Below are 24,515 nucleotides of genomic sequence, written 5' to 3'. Positions count from 1 at the left end.
ATGGGAGGGTTTAGAGGAGACGCTCGTCTGCCAGGAGGACGCTGACACAGCGACTTGCAGAGGGTCTGACAGTGGCCCTCGCTACGGAAGAAGAATAAAGAGTTGAAGTGGAGAGAAAAGGCTTTGAGGCCTGTAGGGGAGCAAGACGCTCTTTTAAAGAGTGAAGCAGGAGCAGCAAGCAGTTTTTAATTCTAATCTAAAAGATCATTTGAGTTTATTTCTCATTACACAAGTGACCAGTTATTGTTATTTGTCTGTTCTTGGTTTTATTCTGTATCTGTCTTAATTCAACATCAGGACAATGAAAGCTAATGGTCTTAATTATTTTTTGTGCTTGAAAAGATTTTAAATTCTGTTGCAATCCCCTTTATTTCCTTAGGCTTTTTATATTTTTCCATTATCCTATGTCTGTGTCTGTGTAAGTTTCCTACAGCTTCTTTTCACACTCATGTTAACACAGACACAGTCACTCGGGTTAATTGGAGGTTCTAAATTGTCCGTACTGTAGCTGTGACTGTAGCTGTGAGTGTGTGAGTTTCCCACCTTTCAACTGCTAATATGGCTACTGGTAAAAGTAACAGTGTCCCCAGGGGTTGGATACTTAAACAGCAAACTCATTCATTTTCTATGTTTTGTGGTAACTTGCTGTAAATTGAGCAAATGAATTACTGTTGACTTTCAAACTGTATGTACTGTAGTTATAGATTGTTACCCAGTAAAACAAGCAGTTTAGCAAAGCGCTATTAGAGGCTGAGTCTCCCCCTAAAGGTCTGATCCTGAAATGACTCCAACTAATTCGATGGCGGATTTACCACATGACTGGTGTTTGCTGATGGCGTCCCAGTTGATCTCCAGAATGGAGCATATTTCCAGCATGTTTCCCCATTTGCTGGCCAACTCAAGCTCAACGTGTGTGTGGCCTTGTGATGACCTGGTGACCTGCTGTTGCCTCATGGCGGGCTGAATATCATGAACCGGTCCATCACAATGAATAGGTAACTTGAAAACAAACTGAGAATTTATTTTAACTGCAGACATATTTAGGATTAAGGACAACATTTGGGGGGATCTTAGGAAATCACTTAGTAGAGATCAGATCCTTCGGTGCATGCTTTGATTGTAATGACACCCCCAATTACTGTACAGCTTGCATTATCAATGCATTGTTAAAAAAAAGCCTCACAATTAAGAGTCACGAGACTCAGCTTCACTGAATCATTATGCTGGAATGAACAGGATCACAGACATGACAGGATCAATTTTATTGATTATTCATTTGTTTGTCAATTGTGTTTAAGCTATGGCTTAATTTGTCACATGGATCCGTGTTCTCTTTGATTTCTCTCTTCCTGCCTAGTTGAGTATTGAGGTGTAGCTGGTTGAACACTCCTCACGTAGACAGGATCTTGTGCAAAGTGGGAGCTCAGCTGATCAGTGATTAAGGGTTTGATGTTGTCTTGGCAGCCTCCAGGCAGACTGGGATAGAAGATGAAGGGCTTATATGTGCGCATGGAATGGCAGGTTTTAACCCGTGCATGTATAACCAACAATAAAACAATGGATGACTACTAGATTTGGGAAGGAAAAGGCTTTTGGTTGATCTAAAGATGGCCATGAGCATATTGCGTTTCTTTGTTGGCTTATAAGAAGATAAATGTTCTGCTAAGTTTCTGTTTCACTGTCAAATGTCAAAGGTCAAAGGTCACCTTTGCCGTGAGCTATTCAAACATCTTGATGTGTTGATGTTTATGGTGTGTTGTAATCTTTATTTGCCACTTTTTTGTACATGCATTTTATTACGAATGAACTAAGATTCACCTCTAACCACAGATCTGTAACTCAGTGTTATTGCATCAATGCAAAGTGTCTAATTATGCATGATCACAGAAATGATTGATGATACACCACCTTTGAACAGCTTATTCACCATAACATTTACAGCATTAACCCTTCACCTGCTATTGATCACAAAACTGCTCCTCAGTCGAACTGTATGATGTGTCAGCATTTGCAGAAGCACAGACAAACATGGTGAACATGCTGTGTCTAGGTCTCATTCATTTTGTTCATATAGATGATAGACAGCACCTCTCACTGTTGACTGGACACCTGAATGACCTGAAATCTTGATTTATGGCGAGGGGAAAAGGTTATGTCAAAGCTGCGCTCATAGCTTTTTCAGCCAAAATGCATTGGTGCCTATTTAATCAATTTTTTTTAATCATTTTTGATGACTGGTCAGAATTCTACTACCGGGTTGGGTGGTAGAGGGTGAAATCATTAAGCCAGGAGACATGTTGTGTCATAGTAAGATGATAATAAATCAGAATTTTGAGTTAAACTTTAATTCTATTTATTGTAGGTGGCAAAAACATATGTCCTGATTTCAGCTTTCAGTGGATTGGGTGCATTACTCTAAACTAAAATATGAAAGATAAAGTGTAATTTAAACATTCCTGATCTTGCATGTACAGCCTGAAGGATATACTGTAGAAGCTTTTCTGCTGTCTGGTGCCATCTTCTTCTTTCTTCTTCTGTGGCTTCGCCTGCATCAGCAACCTTCAACTCAGATGTCATGTAGTTTGACAATGCTTGTTAATATTTACACTTTTTTCTGTATATGGACTTGCTGGTGTCACTATCGCTTCAAAGGGTCTTTTGAAAGGATGGAGGAAGGACCACTTGAGAGCAGCTGAGATGCCGTGCAACAACTAATTCCTCTGTCAGCCAGTGGAAACAAACAAAGAAAGAAGAGGAGGATTATGCATTATATTTTAGCAGAACAATCCTGAACAACACTGCACCAAGGGTCCAGGTGTTTACAGTTCAAACCTATTATTATTAAGCAAAATACAATACAACTCAAAACACACATCTATGATGAACAAGCTATTTTCTGTGAAATATTAAATGCACCACCAACATGTTCATCACTTAATGAAAGAAGGTAGTATTGTGATTAATGATAACATAAGTAAGTAGTAAATAATGTTGTACCTGAAAAATATACTGCAATAATTTAAATAAAAATTGCATTGTCATGAATACAGTAAAAAAGTTTCTGACATGGTGATAACCAACCAAAACTGCTTGATCAACACTTTTCATCTTGCTAGATTGTGGAAAATTGTTCTGCCTGAGATGAGAACACAAATAAGATCAACCACAAACAACACAGATTCAGAACAGCCACATGTACCCAAGAACAAGAACTTTTGGAATGGAAAAATAGAATGGGATGAGTTGGACATGGCCTCAATCGCAAATCCCCCAAAATACAGTTATCAGAAAGATCATGGATGCCTAAGAAGAAAACAAGCCAGAAAAATGAAACCAGGTTAAAGAAAAGCAAAGATGATGGAATATAGACACATGTACTGTAAACAAGGTAAACAGTATGAATAATGAGTATTTTTATTTCCCTCAAAGATTTAATATAGAACGATTTCTTCAGGATAATCAGTCGATCAATTTTGCAGTTCAGCAAAAAATGGAGAAAGCCACAGAGCCAACCTCTAATGTAGGTTTACTGTACGTGTGCATGAACAGCAGAAGGCTTGTGTGTTTGTTGGCATGGCTGTTTGATTCACCTGCAATAGTGGAAACATGTTGTGTCAGGAGAAACGCAAAATGATTGACAGTGACTGGTTTCTATTGATTTATTTATTCATTGATTTATTTATACCTGATGGATCAGGACATGGATTGACAGCAAAAGTGCCCAAACGTCAGAAACCTGGTGAGTCCAGCTGCATCGTCTGTGAGGAGACACTTGATCCACACTTTGGCTGTAAGGTCATGTTGTAGCACGTCCAATCTCTGAACCCTCCATCACTGCACTCCGTTCCCACTGTTAAACTCATTTTACAAAAAAGTACAACCACACTGCGCTATTGCCTTTGAAAAAAATGTACTTTAATACAGACCAGCGTGCATCTAAACCCGTGTACATCCAAAGCCACTCAGAGCAAAGGTACGTGCTCATGACACAAAAACCATAGAGCATGCGTTGGAGGTACAACACAACACACAGATGGAGACACTGAGGTTGGAGGGCGATGGGAGCTCGGACCATCTATACACGTCGTCTTATCAGCCAGCAGCAGCGCAGTCTGTAATCTGGACACTGAAACGCTTCCACCGGCAGGTGTGTTTAAGTTCTGTCCTGTCTGAGCTTCAAGGTGGAGAAGCTACACCTCTACACACACCTGGAGACGTGTGTGTCAGCGAAGGCTGACAACAGATTGGGAAGGAAGCATCAATAGCTCTATGTGCATTTTTAATGTGCATAAAACAAGTGAAACGAGTAGATATGATGAAATTGAAATAGAAACAGGTTCACAAAGTAAATGAGGGTTGGTTGGTGAGGCTCCCACCTCAAAGACATGAAACACGCTCTTACACGAACCACAACATTTTAACATGCTCTCCCACTGTTTCATATTATTGTCAATTGCCAGAGGCCTGGTCATTTCTCCAGTGCTTTAATGGTACCTGACTGGAAAATGCATCCATCTTTAGGAAGACAATCTAAATCATCATGTTTTACACATCCACGACTTGGGTGGAAACCATTCACTGATAACATCAAACTCATGACTGGATGAGAAAAAAAAGGAAGAAAATGACATCTTTCAGTAATTTTTACCTCTACAAAAAGAAATAAGCCTAAACACTCTTTTATAATAAGTTAGGCAGTGAATATTGAGACGTCAATATCACCATAAAAAACAAGGTTCAAGAAACCTGAAAATCTTTACAAGTAAATAAATATATAAAATATAATATTATGTCCCTAGATTGTCTCATGCCACAAAAAACAATGAAAATATAAAATAAGCATTGGTTAATGCTACATTAATTTTTAACTTTTTGGCAGAGAAAAACATATTGGCACATACACAGCCACCACTGCTATTATTGCTGATGTATTTATTTTTTTTCATACTTAATCAAAAATCCAAAATAAAAAAAAAATGAATGGAAACGTGGCCGCTACCTTGTGCTAATTACACCAAGACATCACTATTCATTTGGCACCGGCGCATTAAAATGCTATGTGTGACTTCCAAACGTGACTGGAACACGGCAACACACAGGTACATGTTCACACATCAAAACACCGTGCAGCAGAGAACAGCACATTATTCTGACAAATATCCAGCAACAGTCAACAAACATGCACCACGTTGGGACACTCACTGCTACAACTACGCCACAGCGTTTAGCTTCCACGCGGCTGTGACCTGTGCTATAGGGGTATTTATTGGTACTGCATCAGCTCCAGGGTCCACTACAGGCAGTGGGCTGTGTTGTGGGTTTGTTGTTGTTAAGACATCGTCCAACATCTGCAGCGGAGGCAGGAGGAGCCCGGCGGGTTCGAGTCTCGTCGCCCATCTTCAGTAGAAAGGAGAAGCTTTGAGCTCAGCCTCCTCCGCGTGGGATTGGCTCTGTCCCCTCCATGAGGAGACGTGGATGAAGACAGAAGCCAAGTGGTGAAACGGCATAAGAAAACAAGGCTTCCTCTGCAGGCGCCCGTCCGCAGCTTCAAAGGCGAGCCGCTTGCGTTGTGGCTTTTGAACCCTTTCAGCGTCAACCAACTGATGCAGACTTTAGTGTTTGAGCAAACTGAGTGTGACACATTAACATGGTCCGCGGTCAATAAACATGGCCATCACAGTCAACATCCAAGATACTGAAGAAATATTTATAGACATCTATGGACCGTTTCTGTTTGTGAATTATTAGTATTATTGCCTTGTTGTGCTTTCTTAAATCAACAACAAAGCAAACTGCAGAAAATGCTGAAACCATAAAAGTTTTTATGACTTGTGTCTAATTTGTAAATCAAATATATAAACGCAACCATTAAAAGTCGCTTTCTGACCCGGACCCGTGTTTCTGTTACATGGGACACACTTTGTTCTCGGGGATGGGGAGCTGAGCGAAGGAGCCGCAGTCGGTCGGAGAGTTGCCCGAGCCGGGGGAGGCGCCGTCGCCCATGGGAATGCGGGCGGCGATGGCCGACATCTCTCCCGTGTGGCTCTCAGCGGTGATTCCAGGTCGCTCTGACGTCTGGTTCAGGTTGCTGTCTGGAATGGTCCCTTTGCCGGTGAAGAGCTGGATGAGGCACTTCCTGAACTGGAGAGAAGGAGCAGGGGTTAAAAGGAGGTCAGACCAGCTATTGCTGGCTTTATGTGATCCCAGAGAGAAAAGAGCCGCAGCCAGTTTAACCATCATCGCTGATTCACACACAGTCATCACTTTCTAGAAAACACTTAGAGTGTTCCCACTCTGAGAAACCCTGAGGAGAAATCACAATTTCTGAACCTTGATGGCTCACCAAAGTAACACACAAGCCTCGTACAGTGACTGCCCCCTAAAATCATTAATGCTCCTCATCTGGTCATATAATGTCTACTTCTAAAGACAGGATGAAGCACAAGGCTGCAGGGGCTAATTTGCAGTCAGTGAGTTTGTTTCCTCTTAAATATACAGTAAATTCCCTCACAGCTTTAAAAATGAGGGCAATTAAAAGAATAAGGATATCAAATATCCTCAAACATTAACCCCAAACATTAACCCTGAGCATCCACAGTAAACACACACGTACAGATGAATTCTAGACAGCCACAAAATAAATACACACTCTTCCCACTGGGAAAGCATAATGATGGTGAGAATGTGTCTCTGGGGTAAAACCATGATCGCTCGTCTGGCTGCAGTGGTTTTTATACATCTTTTACACCACTGTGACTTTAATTGAAGTGTTCTTGGTTGGATGTTTAATGTGTGACTATTCCTTAACCATTTGAGCTGATATTACTTGAAAGAAAACTAACTGATAAAACTCTATGGACTTGGGTTGTGTTTGTTAATTATCTTTTGTTTCAATGCTTTATTGACCAGTAAGATCTGATGAATATATTTCCTACCCCGGCTTCCTGTTGTTTTCTTGTCTGGCAGGTGGGGGGCTGGCGATCAGCTGACTTCTAAAGCTCAAGTGCTTTAGTTGGAGCAGCGGGAGAACTGCTCAGGCCAGAACATGCCTGCTTAAGCGTCTACATCCATGTGGACGTATCAGCGGGGACGTCGGTTGACCCACTTTAACAGCACGTGTAGAAGTGGGGAGATCTGATGGGCGTGCAGACCTTGAGCCCAGCTCCTACGCAGCGGTCAGGAGGCCGGAGCCTGCTCCAGCATGTCCAGCACCTGCTTCACCTTCCAAAGACCTGACGCTACCAACCTTCGCTTCATACCGGACCCTTAAGCAGTCGATTCCCAACAAAACTGAATCTGGCAAAATGATTCCACTATACCTGAACAGCAGCTACGTTTCACATTAAAACATCATTACTTTAAGCACCACAGTCGATTATTGTGACATGGCTTTTCACAATAAAATGACACAATAGTTTCTCACCTCGAAACAGGTCATGGTTGTGCCTTTTCAAATAAAAAATGATGAAAAATGATGTTGAAAACAGACAGAACATATGTTTCATGTTGCAGCTGTGTGTCGACACACACGTCAACACAATCAGCGCTACCTGTTTGTTCATGAAGACGTAGATGATGGGGTTGTAGACGGCGGCCGTCTTGGAGAAGAAGGCTGGGATGGAAGCCAGCCTGGGGTCCAGCTCCACGGTCGGGTGAGCTGTGACCAGTATAGAGAACACTGCATAGGGCGTCCAGCCCACCATGAAGGCCACAATCATGACGATCACCATGCGGGTCACCTGCCGCTCCGGCTTCTTGGCATTGGCTAGACGGCCGTGGGACACCTGAAGTAAACCCAAACAAGGCCCCCATCAGTCTACTGCGGGACTGTGCAGTTTCTCTGTGAAAAAGATATAATTAAATCACTCCCTTGTGTGTTGTGTAACACCTGACCTTCCTGAGTTTCCTGAGGAGCTTTCCATAGCAGAAAAATATCACCCCAAGTGGTAGGATAAAGCAGGTGGTGAAGAAGGTGATGATGTAGCTGTGATTTATCATGCTTGTCGTGTACCTGCACAGAGACAAACACAAAAAGGTGGACGCTCACATTTTAGGGAGGTTTCTACATTAGAAGCCCGATGCTAGCAGATACTGCAGTTGATTAAAATATCCTCAAACACCAAATTGTTTTTTAGGAACAACCCCCTAATTTGCCACATTCTGCTGTATTTTTATTAAAAAGTAAATTTCACATCTGAGACAAAGCTCTGTGACACCAGATGTTTTGTTCGAAGCCACCCTGGCTGTACATGTGTTGTGTAGATGAGGCCCTCAGACCATCACTCTCTGGAAGTGCAGGGCGGGAAGTGAGCACGCTCTTCTTTTATCCTTTGGTTGTGCTCTCTGTAGTTCTATTAAAACATAACTCCTGTCTCAGGCTGTTTGTTTCGTGTCTTTCTTTGTGTCCTGCCGAGCTAAACTTAAGTCAAAATGACCCTCATCACATTAATTCACCTGGGAAAATCTGTGCAGTTTTACACTGGATGAAGAATCTATAAAATGACTCATGTTCAATCACTCCTTAGTATTTTCACCCTTGCTCACATTAATATGATCTGAATTTCTAATGATCAATTAGCCTTTCTGCATATATCTCTGAAAGTCAAAAGTTTTTTTTTAAGTGACAGCATCATTATAAAGGATGATAAATAAGAGGCAGTGAAATGAACCAACTGAATGTCATGTCAGAAAATCTGGATGAATTTGTGGAATCAAACACTGCAAACCTCTCATTCGATTCACATGAGGACAATTGATGATGAAATATGCAAATGTAAATTCTATTGGCCAGAAGTAAAATCAACCAGAATCCAAATGCATCAAACTCATTTGTGGGATGTTGTAAGCGGGACACAGGGAGGCTGATCCATGCAAAGGTTTTGCCAGTAACTCCAGGGATTTCAACTGGCAACTTTCATCTGTGTGTGGCTTTCTAATAAATGTCTAACACAGCACCTGAGTGCTGGAGGGATTTGAAAGAAAGTCAGCCGCATACTCTCAGAATATTACATCTCCAGTCATCAACACGGACGCCAGCCACCACCCTGTACTTTACACAGATACCTGCGTCTCAGCACAATCCTCCAAATATCCACAGAACGCCTCTCAGCATTCACACGCTGCCCGGCGCCGAATACCTCATGTGTTCAGTGATGAACAGATGCACATGAATGAGGCCTGTGGCCACGTTGTGTCCTCACGTGCCTGAGCCTGTCTCCGTGCTCCTGCTGCTAACCAAACGTGAGAGGGCGTCCAGTCAGGACTGGACTGGGCCATGGCCGCAGCGGCTTTGACCAGAAGGTGGGTGAGCTCCTAATTGTATTGCCTGAACTATCTATTCCCTGGAACCGTTATCAGAGCAGCGGTTCTGTTTCAGCTTCAGGCACTCAGACCCCACGTCTGCACACTGTTGATCAGAGCAGCTAAACAGCATTACCCGGCCTGCACCCTGAGGGCCTGGTTGTCACGCCGACCTGTTCCTCAACTTCTTTTTCTCCAAGTGCTGTTTAGTGTATTTCAAGATTAAATGTTGGCTTTAAGTCACTTTACCATGAGTTTGTGAATGAGAGCATCTGGTGACAGTGAGACAAATCAGTATATGTAATGCAAAAATCATTATTCTCTGCAGGTTTCTCATGTCTGTGGAAGGTTCTGATTGTGATTTGTGCCTGTTGATCACGTCTCACCAGTCGGGTTCACAGGTGGTTCCGATCTTGCTCACGGTGTATCTGTTCCAGCCCAGCACCGGAGGGAAGGTCCAGATGAAGGAGAAGGTCCAGACGAACAGCAGGCCCAGGATGGCGTGTTTCGCTTGTAGTCGGATGTTCCCCAGAGGTCGGCATATCACGAAGAAGCGCTCGAAGGACAGAACGGCGAGGGACCACAGGGCCACGATGCCTGAAGCAGACGGCAGAAGGTCAGACCTGTGGTTTTCTGTCTATTATTCTGTTACACCAGGTAGAAACAAAACTTCTGCAATTCTCTTGTTGACAATAAAAAGATAAAATTGACAGGACAGTAGCTTAACACTAAATAAAGTATTCCATTAGGTTGCATTGTACTTTATATATAGTGTTGGGTTCATTATGTAGCTTTCCACATCCAGATACACCCGACAGGCTCAACATGCATTTCAACGAGGTTAGCAGCAGTTTCACACTGACACTTAGCGCTGCTTTTGTAACTTCAAAAAGCAAAACTACAACTGACCATCAAAGGCTGCGCTTTCTAAAAAAACATCTGTCTTTATCTGTAATGCACAGCTTGATGTGAAAACTAAAAATAGACAGAAATGGGGGGAAGAAACACAGACGCCGAGCTGAATATGAAGTGGAGCATCGGCTCTGCTCACAGGAAAGCGCTGCCTCAGCTTAATCAATTTCCCATTTCCATGCGCGCACACACAGGTGATACAGCTGGAAAACACCTGTCATCCGCCCAAACTGCTGCTAGAACCAAAATTGAAGTGGCCTCGAAACCGCGAGCCCCTCGAACACAAGCCTCCCTCCAGCGACTCATTGATTATGCATCCGCACGGTTCTCTCACTGATACTTCATTACTTCACGTCGATGGACCAGCGTCTCCCTCTCTTTGTACAGTACTCACTAATTAATCATCCAATCATTTACGTGATAATGCTGAGCGTCACAGCACCTACGATGAGGCTCTAGGACCCATCACCGGAGGAGCAGCGAATGTGCTCTGGCAAAAATCCATAGAACATTATGTAGCTCATAATAAGTCTATCTCATTATGTTGCCCCCCAAGAGTAATCTGATATTATGATCCCAGAATAATATGAAAGCCATTATATTCTCCTGCGCATTCATTATAAGCTAATGTGTTTTTATTTGACAGTGGCAGCTTAACTGTGTAATAAAGGCATCCCGGGTGTTTTGTTTTTCTACTGCTCCTTGTTCCCTGTTTCCTCAGAGGCCGAGATGAGATCTCACCGTCCATGTGACCCAATCCAAGAATCGTGCTGAATTATTCAAGTCTCCTCTTCTGTGAGCTGATTTTTATGGCCTTTCTCTTGATTTCATGTCCTCAGGCTGCTCACACAGGACACAGGATGCAATGTGTGTATGCGTAACACAATACAACTGACGAAATACACTGAAAACGCAGTTTTTCTCCTGGTTTGAAGGTATCACCACTGGGCATCGCTCTAAGAACTACTAGGTTCTCCCGTAAATCAGAGCAGTGAACTTCAACCTGAGCCTTAATCAACAACATCATTTTGGCTCATGAACTGATTAGTCAATTTTTCAATTAATGGATGAAGCCATTCAGTACAAAAAAACGCCAACACTGACACCTACAGTTATAGGAGCTGTGACTGAGGAGAAATCCAGTTCCAGGGACAAAAACAACAAGACAACAATGAAAACCAGAAGAAGGAGAACAATAAAAACCTACCAAAAAAAGTGACAGCAAACCCCTCCAACACGCAAGCCCACTTCCCGAGGAAGAAATAGCCTCGTGCGTTTGTGAGAAAACTTATTACTCCACCAGTGAGGGACACAAGAAAGTCGGCGATGGCTAAGTTTACTATAATGTAGTTCAGCGGCTGTCTGAGCTGTTTGTACTTGAATGTGACATACATAACACAGAAATTCTCGCTCAGAGACAGCGAAGTGACGGCGAACATGAGCACGGCCAGGATGGTAAAGTTCCACGGCGCGATGTGCTCGATGGGTCCGCTGAACGGATCACGAGTCGCCAAAAGTTCCGCTGCCGCAGTGGAGGGCACGGCGATGCCCGACAGGTTGGAGGTATCCATTGTCCATGTCCAGCGGGACGGCTATCAGCGAGACTACCTCAAGAGCGGACAAACGCGGGGTCTTCTCCTTTTCTCATACTTCCAAGTTCACGTGGAGTCAGTTCCAGGCGCCGGCGGCCACCGACCCGCCGTAAGTGGAGCGACCCGCACCGCGGCGCGTCCCGCGCGCACCGGGACTCGCCTTTGACTCCGTTCCTTTACTACGGCGCGTCTTGGCTGAAGCGCACGGAGGGGAGCGCTCCGGCAGCGACGCGGACTCCAGCCGACTGAAGGCGTGAGTTCCAAAGCGCTCGGCGAGAGGCGATGCCTTCAGAAGCGCCCGCAGCGAGTGCATGACTGACCGACGCGTGGCAATTTGGAAGCGCTTTTATAGGCGGCTCCAGCGTCACCGCTGCCCTCCAGGAGGACGACGGAGCGCCGCGCGCCCTCTGCAGATGCGCGCCCCTTTGCGCGGCGCTCACTCCGGCTGGAGCCAGTGCGAGAAGTCGAGTTCTGTGGACCTGGTGACTGGGAAACACGTCCGGTGACTCTCTGACACTAACGGGACCAATCGCACACATTTCTTGACCCAGTAATCAAAAGTCACACCTGGTGGTGAACAATTCAGCGTTTTGACGAGTTGTGCAAATCCTGGTCTAACCTGTGGTCGTGTTCATCAAAACTGAGATCGATCACACAACATCCACCAGCAGGTGGATTTAGATTGGTTATTGGCGTATTGCCCCGTGCTTTGTGCAGGTCGTCACGTCTGACGGCTCCCTGATAATTATAACAAATAGGCCTGATGCCCCATTGCTGCAGCCAGATGTGTTATAAAAAAAGTTTAAATCACACATAACAGGGTGGGCTTTGATTAGATTCATATCATCCATCATATCCTTAGCCACCTCACCACCCATCTAATGAGTTTAGACAGTCACAGCTTCAGCCTGTAAACCCACAAACTACAGTAACAAGAAGGCAGAATATTAACTAGATGATCAACTGGCTCTGCAGAAGTACAGTATGGCATAAAAAAGCTTCACTTTGCAGCTACAGCCACAAACAACCTGGAAAGATAAGTGCAATGAGCATGAATTATAGAACAAAGATAAATATTAGAACTTGGATGAGTGTGGGTTTAATGTGCAAACTTCACACACGCACTTGCAATTTGTCAGGAGAAGAATACAGTTAAGTGCTTTAAGTGTGGCTCCAGTCTTGTTTAATCACACGTCTCTGGGTTGTAATTGAATGTTTCTGTTGTTTTATTGAAACCAGGACACTTTTCTGTCGATTACATGCAGCCACACTGGAACTTGTGTTCACAGCTGAATTCATTTGCAGGATTGTTGCCATAGCTTCAGCTAAAGGTTAGAGAGTGTGCTGTTAGTGCTGCAGCGTTCAGGTCACTGGAATGCTGCAGGGTCCAGTTGCTGACGTTAAGCTGGTTTCAGACATGTGTTTCACTAATCACAAAATCAAAAAGATCAGCGTTTCAAAGGGAGCAGGCGTTAGAGATGTTCATTTCAATTCAGCGTCAGTTCAGTTTTATTTAGCAGTTATCCCAGGGCGCTTTGCAAGGTTTAAGCCCAACTAATCCTGCATAAAGCTGGGTGTTAATTGTAACCAATCAATTAATTGTAATTTAAATATACATATACTTACATAATACATAATTATTCAGTTTTTTGACTTTTCAGACTGAATGGACAGAATAAATTAGAAAAAATAATGAGAATAGAGGAGCTCAGTGTAGGAAAGAGGTGCCCCATATAGCGCTTAATTAAGGCCTCTGGTATGTATCAGAGTCTTGGTTGACTTAATTGTAGGTTCAACAAGGTACAACTTCAACTCTCACAAACAAACCACTTAATATTCTAGCTTGTACTTTCATGTTAAACTGGAGGTAGAACCTGAAGGTCAAAGCCGAGTTTGCTCTAAACATTTCCTCAGAGGTGACTCAGCGTCCTACCACCCCGTCTCTGCCCAGCCTTTGATCTAGTTCTGTCCTCTGGACACCGGCTTGAAACACACCTCAGTGACCATCACATAGATGAGGATTTATGGCCTGGGCTGTCCGTCCAGTCCTCCGTACGACATTTGTTGTTTTGGCAGGTATCATAAAACGCTCCGCCAAGTGCGAGCGTGTGCATATTGCTCGGGAAAAGTCAAAAGTGCAGAACCAATTAGTCCAATTTGGAACTTTTGCCTGAAACACCTGCTGCACACGCTGACAAGCTGGTGCAGCGCATCAGTGTCACAGACCTGCAGCATATGCAGAGATCCCGATGAGGAAATATGTGGGCTGCAAAAGTACATTACAGTGAATGCAGCACAAGCAGTTAGTGTTCAGCCTTTTTCTCGTGACAGACAATACAATTCCACCTCAGCCCCTCCAGAAAATGTTTGCAGGCCTTCACCAGGGCAGTGACCTGTGAAAATGACTGGGCCCGCTGTCTCACCAAAGGCTTTGGCTGTGAAAGAAGCCCATGGGAGAAATTTAAAAATGCATAGGCAACTGAAGGACAGCCGTGAAATGGTCGTTATTGACCTCAGCATATAAAAACCTGCAAATACTGTTTTTATGCTAATGAAAAGAACTGCATCACCTGCATCATGCAGAATAACAACATCAAGTCACTGTGAGATTCAAGGCCTCACAAGCGAGCTACACAGAAATGTATATACAGTATACATAGGAAGAAAGAAATTAACATCTAGAGTAAACATCATCAGCAGAGTTTATCTCCACGCTTTCATCTGTCAGCGCTCTCTCTGTGAGGCGTTTAATGTCTGTCGGGCAGATGAGTTTCCCAAACAGAGTCAACAGGCTTTTTCTCAAAAAAAAATTGTATTTAAAATTAAGCTTTTATTATGATAGCATAACATACTGTGCCACATTTCTCCAGTTCACTTATGAACTAGAGGAATGCCGGCTTCTATCGCTATGAATGGAAGCTTTATCATTGCAGCAGATTTCCTCTCCCTGTATTCTACTGTGTTGAAGACTGTGGAGCACGGTGGAATAAAAACAAAGGCTGGACACAGCAGTTGAGAAGGCAGATTTGCCTCAGAAATATTTCTCACATAAAATAATATAATAAATAATAAGGTTAAGTTAAAGAGCAATATCCCCACAAAACCATTGTACAGTATGTGATTTTGTGTGCTGTGAGGCTTCTTTCATCCACTCAATACATACAGTAAAGGATCGATGCTCATGTTGGCTGATGCTCCTCTGTTTCCCCTGGAGAAACTAGAAAAACTCACCTCTCAGGCCCTGTTTATTCCACTTCCCATGCTCCAGATCACCTGCATCGTGTAGAAGCGCCCTTCAGCGCCGACGCGTTCCTGTGTACGTGAATGAACCTGCGATAACATCCTGTGACTTATTCAGGTGAACCCAGACACATGGGCTACATTCTGATCTCGCCTGGTTATCAGACGGCAAATAATTTTTTTTTTGTGTACTTTGATTTCAAAGTGTTGATGGTGGAGGTTTTTTTTACTTCAGTCACAAGCATCAGTGTGATGGTTCACACCAACATTTAAAGCCATGAGCACAATTCCACACTGTCTTCAAATTAACTAAGCAGCCTGTAAACTTTCTAATAGGCTGATTTACATAATATACACATTCTTATATTAGCGAAAGCTCATGCACCAGAATAGTACTGTAATGATTGTACTAGCCAATTTAATGAGGGTTCCTTTGGTTAGAAAACACTGGGACCTATGAGCCTGATATTATTTTTATAGAGACCCCTGTACCAACGATATATCCTGTGGGTCACTTCTCTGGACATTTGGCCCTCTGTCTTTATACACATTACATGTCCCTAAAGGGAACATTTCGTAACATGGTTTATAAAGGTACATGTTTCTTTAGCTTCCACAGACACATTGAAACCACGTGACACACACTTTGTGATGTTCCTTTATCTGCGGCACCCAGCTGTTATGCAGAGGTAACGCTAAATTACAGGACAATCAATAGTTACCACCGGGCAACATGGACTCATCATGATGACCTTTGCCATTTTCCTCACAGCTCTGCACTTTTATTCACCTGATGCAGCTCTGAACTGAGGTTTGAGTAATGAAAGGTCCGATGTTGATAATCCGGAGGTTCTGCTGAATTGTTTGCTCTGTGAACTTAACTCGCCAGAGAATTGCATTAACCCCAAGAAAGGCTGAACACAAAGTGATTACACACACTGTAAATAACTGCAGGTCTCTCTCCTGGGTTACCAGAAGGTGCAGTGAGCCACACTACAGACGGAGGAACGACTCACCTTGATGTGTAAACTCAAAGAGAGAAAATGAGGAAAGATATAGTCATTGATTTTTAGATTTGGTCTCGCTGACGTGGGTCAGAAGCAGTGTGATGGTCAACAAAGGTCATCTGACACGCCGTTATGTCATTATGGGAACGCAACCTGTCCCTATCTTTAACGTGTGCTGGAAAAGATGTTGAGGGAAAATGTTCTCCAGAAGGGTTTAGTTTGGAAAGACAAGGGTGAGTCAAAGTATTTACATTTCATATACAGGGATAAACAAGAAATATCCAGGAATCAAAAGTAATCTTGTTTGGATCCTTCAAACCAAATCCTAACTTCTTCTTTTCTATTAAATCTGAAACAACTCCTAGAACTTCAATAGCAGTGTGTTTCAAAATATAAACTATTTGGCTAGAACGAGTCAGAGCCTGACGGAGGATTTGTATCTCCTCGTGCTGCAATAGATACAAATACAGTTACAGTTAAATACAGTGAAATTCGTGATGTACAAAAATAACAACAGCGATCCTGACCCAGTAAATAAATGAATAAGAAAATGCTCACATTTTATGTGTTGCCTAGCAACGATTACATAAATTGGCATATAGGTTTTTTGTTATGTTTTATTGTTCATGTTAGGTCAGAATCTGTTTGGGTCACTTGACTTATATCCTTCCCAGCTGTAGCTCTGCTTGTCATTTCATCTTCTCTAATTTCATAAACCCTGTGCTGAAACTTCCAGCAGACTACCAGAGAACTTTGTCTTGTGTCTTTCCATTCGAATGTGTTTTGTAGTCCTCTCTCTGAGTTCTCTCCCTTTGAATGTACAGCTATTAACTCTACAGACGGGGCATGTGAAGCAGCGATGACCTATGTCAGGAGTCAGTATCACTCCCGCACCTCCAGCCTCGCCTAATTTCCTCCCGCTCTGTGAAGCCCGTAAGGATCAAACAGCTGCGTCTCAGCGGAAACGTGGTGACGGAAGACTATTTTGACAGTATTTTGATGACATCTCATCCTGGAACCTTTCTTCATATGCCAGTTCGCTGAATGGCATTACACGTTCATTTGCCACCTCTCTTATCTGCCACATGAGAGACACAGACACAGCTGAGGCGAATGATGATGATTGTCAGCACCTTTACAGGAAGACGCAGGTAATAGACTGGCATTTATCCCCACATTAGTGTTTTCCAGTCCAGCTGGAGAAGATGGAAGCTAGAAGAACTGATTGTGCCACTGTCTTAGACTGAGCGATAAACAAAAAGCCAACATGGCATCCAGTGAACACTCAGGCCTCAGCCTTTACCCTTCTGCAGCATGGGCTCTTTATCATCCTGCTGACACACCTTCACACTATAGAAATGCAAATAGCTCTTTTGTGCTAGCGGACTACATTTCCAGACGTTTCCAGCACAGTGGCGTGAAGCTGCAGCAACCTTTGTGACGATAGTCCAGATAAATGACTTTGTTGCTAAGCTGCTCGTTTGTTGTAACCTTTGAGGATTATGCTGAATCAGAGAGCATGACATTATGCTGTTCATACGCCGTGTGTATGATGTGACACTCGCACGGGTCGGCCTCCATTGGTGCTGCAGTGGCCTGACCTTTTCCAAAGTACTCTCTCTTGGCATGTCTGTAAATGTCGGATCACTCCCTATTATGAGGGAGAAGTTCCTCACGCCTTAGTTCTCGTTATCTGACTTATGCGTGGAGCAAGTACTGTATGTGTTACAGGCGCCATTATGCCCATTAAACACATAAATCCTCATGTTGTCATACAGTAATGTAACATAACCAACAGAGAGGCCACATCTTCAAACTGCTGCTAGTTTAGCTACGTTGTCAAAGTAACATTTTCTTGTTAGACAGGAAAATCTTATCTGTCGTTTGGGACACAGCTTATCATTTTGGATAATCATATTTTTACCATGTTTAACACTACTTCATAATTAAGCTATGAATGAATGCTCATATATTGTAGGTGTGTGAGGATTTGTGTCACAGGGCAGAGACTTTGGCTGCTAACAGACTGTAACAAGTTAGTCTGGATAGACAAACTTGTTGATTTTTTTTCATGTAGATTTACATTTTAACGTATAGTTTGCTGAAAATTAAAGGTTCATTGATTTATGTGAACTCATGAAGCAGCAACGGTCTGATGCTGAACTATTATCGTTGATCATCACAATGTATGAACACTCACAGTGTATGAAACATAACATATTATAGTTTTATAATTTAGGTCATAGTGTTTTCAAATATATATCTAAGCTCCAGACAGACAGTGAAGGTTAAAAAATCAAACCCCGATTAGAGAGATGTTATCTCCCCATGTGGCTGCTTGAAAACTCTCCATGTTGCTAAATGAGTGTGGCCTAAGGTGGAGTGTGTGATGGAGCAGCTGGCTGTCTGTGGAAAAGTTCAGTGCCGCTGGACACGCAGACTGGATGTCAGGCCACTACACTCATCTAAATGAGCTGCCAGTCAGCTCTGTGCTGCACATGCATGTGCGCTTGTATGGAAGTCAGTCTGAAACTTTGAATCAAAAACCTTTGACCCCATTTGATGATCGGCTGGTCACACCTGCGTTTGCGTTGTGAATCCAAAGGCAAAAGCTTCTCCGCTGGCCAAACGACCTGACACATCTGAGATCAGACCCAAATCAAGGACGAGTTGGGCAAAGCTCAGCTGTTCGCCCGCAGACTCGAGAGGTCCAGGGTGATGTTGATCTGTCTGTGCTGAGAGAAGCCTGAGAAATATAACCCTGCTGTCTCCACATCCCGCTGCGACCACATGGGGACCAGGTGTACACGACGTTCACTGACATGACCCAGGACGAGCCAATTCAAAATATTGTTGAACATGATCTCGTTCTTTTTTCCTGCAGGAATATAATACATCATTTGCCACTGAACAACAGAGAAACTTGAGGTTTTAGTGTATTTATTTAAACATCTTTAAGTACAGACCCATCAGTAGCCAGCAGTCTGACAAATTGGTGAGACAGTCAAGAGTCCAAGTTAGGAGCTGAAGAGAACAGCTTGAAGGCTAATGAGCCAGTTAAGTGGAGATCCTCTAGAAAAATATGTCCGAAGCTGCTCGCATCTGTACAGTGCACTCAGCTAAACTGTGGCGCGTGTGCCACACACACACACACACACACACACACACACACACACACACACACACACACACACACACACACACACACACACACACACACACACACTTGTCTATACTACAATGTGGGGTCACTGGACAAAGCACCTATGGAGTCAAATTAGGGTCACATCATATTTGTGCGTGTGTAAAACGATCTGTGCGTGTGTAAATCAATCTGTGTGTCCGTAACCAGATTTGTACTTGTAGACTTAGTGGGGCTATACCATGCTTACACTTATAAATTGGGGAGTTAAAATTATGCACAAATCACAGCTAAATTTACAAGTAAAATAATGTCACCTTAATTTGCCTCCACACTCTGATTGGCTGATGAACAAGGAAGTTGTCGCAGTCCTTTGGTGTGATGTAACTCAGGTGATGCAGTTGCGCGAACGTTAAACTGGTGTTTCTATCATAAGTTAATGTAGCATGATAGCCGACAGGCTATTAGCAATGCCATGCTATATTATGATGCAGCTGGAGTTAAGGTGGGTATGTTCTAATAACGCTACCGGTGTGAATCTGTTCTGTTCTATTGCAGTGTACTTGCCTTTTCTGAGCACCCTGATCTGCTATTCTGGAATAACTATTTTTGAACATGGAGCTAATCAATTAATCACTTAGCGCATTGGATAACGTTTTCAGGCAGTATACGTATGTGTATATATGTGTGTGATATAAAATAACATTTTGATCATCACCAAAAAAATTAAAATCCTTACCTTGTGGCTCTGACTCACATGCTACCTCACTGTCACTGTCCTTGTGCATTTTCTGTGGATGGAGAAAAAGGGTAATTGAGAAGGGGAGTTATTACCATTACTCAAAGCAGAATGTAATTTGTTTCTGATCTAATAAAGGTAAAGAAAAGCTAAGATGGAAATCTAAAGACAGTACCCTCTGGATTAATGATGATGTCATGTGTCCCTGTTTCAGAGCCAAAACAACCTTGCCAATTTTGGCAAGTTGGAGGGTGCCCTCAGGAAGTCTGTAGAACTGCCTGTGTATTCATTTTCTTTCCAAGAAAACCAGCTAACTGATCTAGTTCTGTATTGTTGAGGTTTAGAACTTGAGATAGCGTTGTTTACGCAGTTTTGTAGAAGTGAGAGTTTCTGCACCACAGACCTTGGTAAAATGTCGAAGGCATTCTGACCCACAGTAACAGGTCATTGCACATGGTCTTGGAAACAAGTAAGTTTTTCTGTGGAACCCCACAATCTTCCCTCACAATCAGTGTTTGCTGACAAGCAGATCTATTGTTGTCTGCATTGTTAGTGTGAGAAGCACAGGAACTTTTCTTGACTTGGTTGGTTGACTTAACTTATTTATAGTTATATCTGTAGTTATGTCTTATTTATAGTTATATCTGTAGGCTTGACTTACCTGTACAGTAATATGCTTGTTGCACATCTGTTTAAGGCTTCTGTCTTCACCATGTGCTTCTTACTAATCAGTTCTCTTCCTATGTCTATGTCCTATCCTAACACTCGGTAGGGACACTTGTTTGACTAGTGAGCACATCTTGCATGGGTGGTGACAATGTTTTATCATTTACCTTCCAGTTCCACCCACCAGGCATGTCAGCATACACAAATGAGTGTGATTATTTTCCCTCCAATAAGAATTAGCTAACAATTCTTAGACAGAATATTACTGATATTTGGTTTTAATTTAATAGTTTTGATTACAAGATGGCTGGGTTTACAGAAAAATGCACACAGTGCCTGAATACGGCTTTTACCAAGTTCTTGTTCAACACCAGTGTTGGTCGCAACAAGACTTTCTTGGTGAATAAGCCATAACAATATACACAATGCAAGAAATCCTTTCCTGAACAATTCTTTTTTGGTTGTTTTCGGGAAAAAAGCTTCCAGTCCCAGTATTCAATACTTCAACATTGTGTGCAAAGTTTCCTCTGTTTCTTATAAGATCTAGATGTAGCCATCTTTCTTTGGAGCCTTTAGGGGAGGACAAAGCCAGTGCAACATCTGGTTTATTGTGATGAGCATGTTCCAAATGCCTTGCCATTTTTATATATCCAGACTTGCAGTACAAACAGTATTGCTTTTTGTTTTACATACTTGACCCATCCTCCTTCTTGCACACACCAGGTATGAAGACAGAATCATCAATCACTTGTGGATGAACTCTGAGAATCATCAAAATCAGTGTAGTTCACAAGCGCTTTTGGTTTTATAGTTTTCATTGAATGAAAGACTCCTGCTTCAAAAATAGAAATCAAAAATTAAGTTTCATAGAAAAAAATTATAATTAAATTAAACATGTTTTATTCATTATCAGTCATCAGTATGAGATTGTCAAATGCAATTTTGACTTCTAACATTTATTCAGGTTAATCTGTTCTACACAAGATATTTCTTACTCAAATAAAAGGAAAAGGAAATCATTGTACACCTTTGTTTAAAATGTGATTAAAAGAGAAACTCCTTCTACCACCATATTCTTTCTTGCCAGCAGAGGTCAAATATGAAAACAATGCATTTACTACGGTAAATGCCCCTTCTCACTTCAGATTCTTGTGAACTGATTAGTTCTCCTCTATATTCAACTATAAACTCTCCCTTTTGGTAAGGGACCTTTGCAAACAAGCCTCGCCATAGAAAATACAAAAACACTATTACAATGTTGAATATAAATGTAGTTATTATTACTGTCACCATTCAGTCACATTTCCTGTTTTATTCTGAAGGACTTCCTGTTCCACTCACACCACAGCTGTTCTCCCGTCATCACCGGTTCCCATCATGCATACCTGTCAGTAATTAGTAATCAGCTCCAGTACTTAAGCACCAGATCTCACACCAGTCAGTTGCCAGATTGTCGCGTGTACTCACCACTTTCCAGCATTGCTGTCTTAGCTTACCTTGACCCTGATCTTGTTTTTGAACCTCGTGACACCTGATTTCTGCCTGCTCCTTGCCTGTACCTTTATTGAGAAAACCCAGTAACGTACCTGACTGTCTGACCTGAGAACGCCTGATCCCTATCTGTGCCTCTGCTGTGCTTACATGTTACTGAACCTTGCCTGTTTTTAGACCTGAACCTGCCTGCTCCCTTTGTACTGTCGCTGAAGCTCACTTGTGTATGACCCTGCCTGCCTTGACCACGATTATACCAATAAAGCCTGTCTCCAGTGAAACTAACAGCTTGTCTGACGCTGTGCATGTGGGTCCGATATCTCCGAAGTTCTGACAATTACACACCTAGAAGCTTCTAAAAGCATATGCAGAAAATGTATTTCATACCAAAACAATCATACAATGTTATTAATAGTTACATCTTCAGTAATATTAATATGCTCTAGGTAGCAAGACACAGGTTAACAGTTATTACATGATTATTTGCAGAAACAATTTTTGAAAATAATAAAATATAAAAATAATATGCTCACTTTACGTATCTACATCAACTTAGCTACTGTGCCAATCGACCCCATCTGTCACGGAACGGCAGAGAAAGGACCCACATGCACAGCACAGAGACCTCAGACAGGTAGTAGTGTTCAAAGGTTTAATTCAGCTCTCGGTATAACAGACGGTCCGGGTCATGCACAGGAGATCATAGATTACGTTACAGGTGGAGCAGGCTGATACAGGTCCAGGGACAGGCAGAGTCTCGGTAACAGGAAGACAAGGTTTACAGTACCGTTTAGGAGCAGGCTATCTCGGAGTCGGGCGGTCAGGTTCGGTATTACTAGAGCTTTCCAGGCGACAGTACAGTTCAGGAGCAGGCGAGCGTCAGGAGTCAGGAAACAAAAAAGGATCAAGAAACATGCAGGCGGGATAACTAAGCGCTGGAATGTGAGGTAATAGAATCAACGATCTGGCGAAGAACTAAGGAATCAGGTGGTGGTTAAATACAAGAAGTTGATTACTGATTTAAAACAGGTGTGTGTAATGAGGACCGGGAGTGAAGCGGGAACTGCTGTGGTGTGACCAGAAACGAAAGTGCTTACAAAATAAAACCGGAAACTGGAACCAAAACCTGATAAGGTAAAACAGAAAAGTCCTTTCAAAATAAAACTGAGAACGAAAACCTGACACCATCATTACCATGCAATACGTCTATATAATAATAAATACAAAGTATTAATAGTAATTAGGAAAACAATATGCAGCCTCATACCTTCAAAAGAGTTAATATATTTCACCTCCAACTCTGTTGTCTTGCCAATGGCCCTGGTAGCATGTGCAATAGCATCTTTTGAAGACGTGTTCCTTCGTCTTATTGTGGCCATTGTTATTCATGCATTCAAAATACATTATATATTTATACATAAATTACGTTTAGATTATTCCTTAAGTGTAACCAATAGAATGTGACTTAATGCTGTTGTAAGCCTTAGTTACCATATACAAGCTAGTATAGCTTTTACAGTAAGTTAGTTAGCTAGTTTCAAACCTAAGAACAGTCATACAGGTACCTAAAAATGAACCACATTATCTAAAGTATCTTAAATTCAATCTAGATGACAGTATACTGAGCTTGAAACCAAATTATGTCATTACGCATGTCAGCATACACAAATGAGTGTGATTATTTTCCCTCCAATAAGAATTAGCTAACAATTCTTAGACAGACTATTACTGATATTTGGTTTTAATTTAATAATTTTGATTACAAGATGGCTGGGTTTACAGAAAAATGCACACAGTGCCTAAATACAGCTTTTACCAAGTTCTTGTTCAACACCAGTGTTGGTCGCAACAAGACTTTCTTGGTGAATAAGCCATAACAATACACACAATGCAAGAAATCCTTTCCTGAACAATTCTTTTTTGGTTGTTTTCGGGAAAAAAGCTTCCAGTCCCAGTATTCAATACTTCAACATTGTGTGCAAAGTTTCCTCTGTTTCTTATAAGATCTAGATGTAGCCATCTTTTTTTGGAGCCTTTAGGGGAGGACAAAGCCAGTGCAACATCTGGTTTATTGTGATGAGCATGTTCCAAATGCCTTGCCATTTTTATATATCCAGACTTGCAGTACAAACAGTATTGCTTTTTGTTTTACATACTTGACCCATCCTCCTTCTTGCACACACCAGGTATGAAGACAGAATCATCAATCACTTGTGGATGAACTCTGAGAATCATCAAAATCAGTGTAGTTCACAAGCGCTTTTGGTTTTATAGTTTTCATTGAATGAAAGACTCCTGCTTCTTATAAACCCTAGATCACAGACAAAAAAAGCGTTAAACAATGATACACAGGTCTACATTTACAGAGGTTTGTAAATCGCAAACATTGACCAAAAGATGTAATGTTTTTCCAACAACTGCCAAGG

General features: G+C 42.3%; 1 protein-coding gene across 1 annotated transcript; it reads right to left on the bottom strand.

The window, feature by feature from the left end:
* Positions 1 to 3,893: 3,893 nt before the first annotated feature.
* Positions 3,894 to 12,477, bottom strand: valopa (vertebrate ancient long opsin a). The gene is made up of 5 exons (XM_029127739.3): positions 11,420 to 12,477; positions 9,687 to 9,897; positions 7,894 to 8,011; positions 7,551 to 7,784; positions 3,894 to 6,141 (listed from the first exon to the last, which is right to left on the bottom strand). Exons 1-5 carry the CDS (start codon positions 11,781 to 11,783, stop codon positions 5,905 to 5,907), a joined length of 1,164 nt encoding a protein of 387 aa, XP_028983572.1. The 5' UTR covers positions 11,784 to 12,477; the 3' UTR covers positions 3,894 to 5,904.
* Positions 12,478 to 24,515: the final 12,038 nt, after the last annotated feature.

This window comes from Betta splendens, chromosome 15, assembly GCF_900634795.4.
Source record: "Betta splendens chromosome 15, fBetSpl5.4, whole genome shotgun sequence".
Lineage (NCBI taxonomy): Eukaryota > Metazoa > Chordata > Actinopteri > Anabantiformes > Osphronemidae > Betta > Betta splendens.
Note: the sequence above shows the minus strand (reverse complement) of the source record. Positions and strands in the feature narration are given on the sequence as shown.

Bases quoted from the DNA above. Each gene is read 5' to 3' on its own strand.
- valopa (XM_029127739.3), bottom strand. From the start codon at position 11,783: ATGGATACCTCCAACCTGTCGGGCATCGCCGTGCCCTCCACTGCGGCA. The intron at 7,785-7,893 runs GTCAGGTGTTAC...GGTTTACTTCAG, and splicing joins TCCTCAGGAAACTCAGGAAG to GTGTCCCACGGCCGTCTAGC. The intron at 6,142-7,550 runs GTAGCGCTGATT...CCTTCTCTCCAG, and splicing joins ACGTCTTCATGAACAAACAG to TTCAGGAAGTGCCTCATCCA.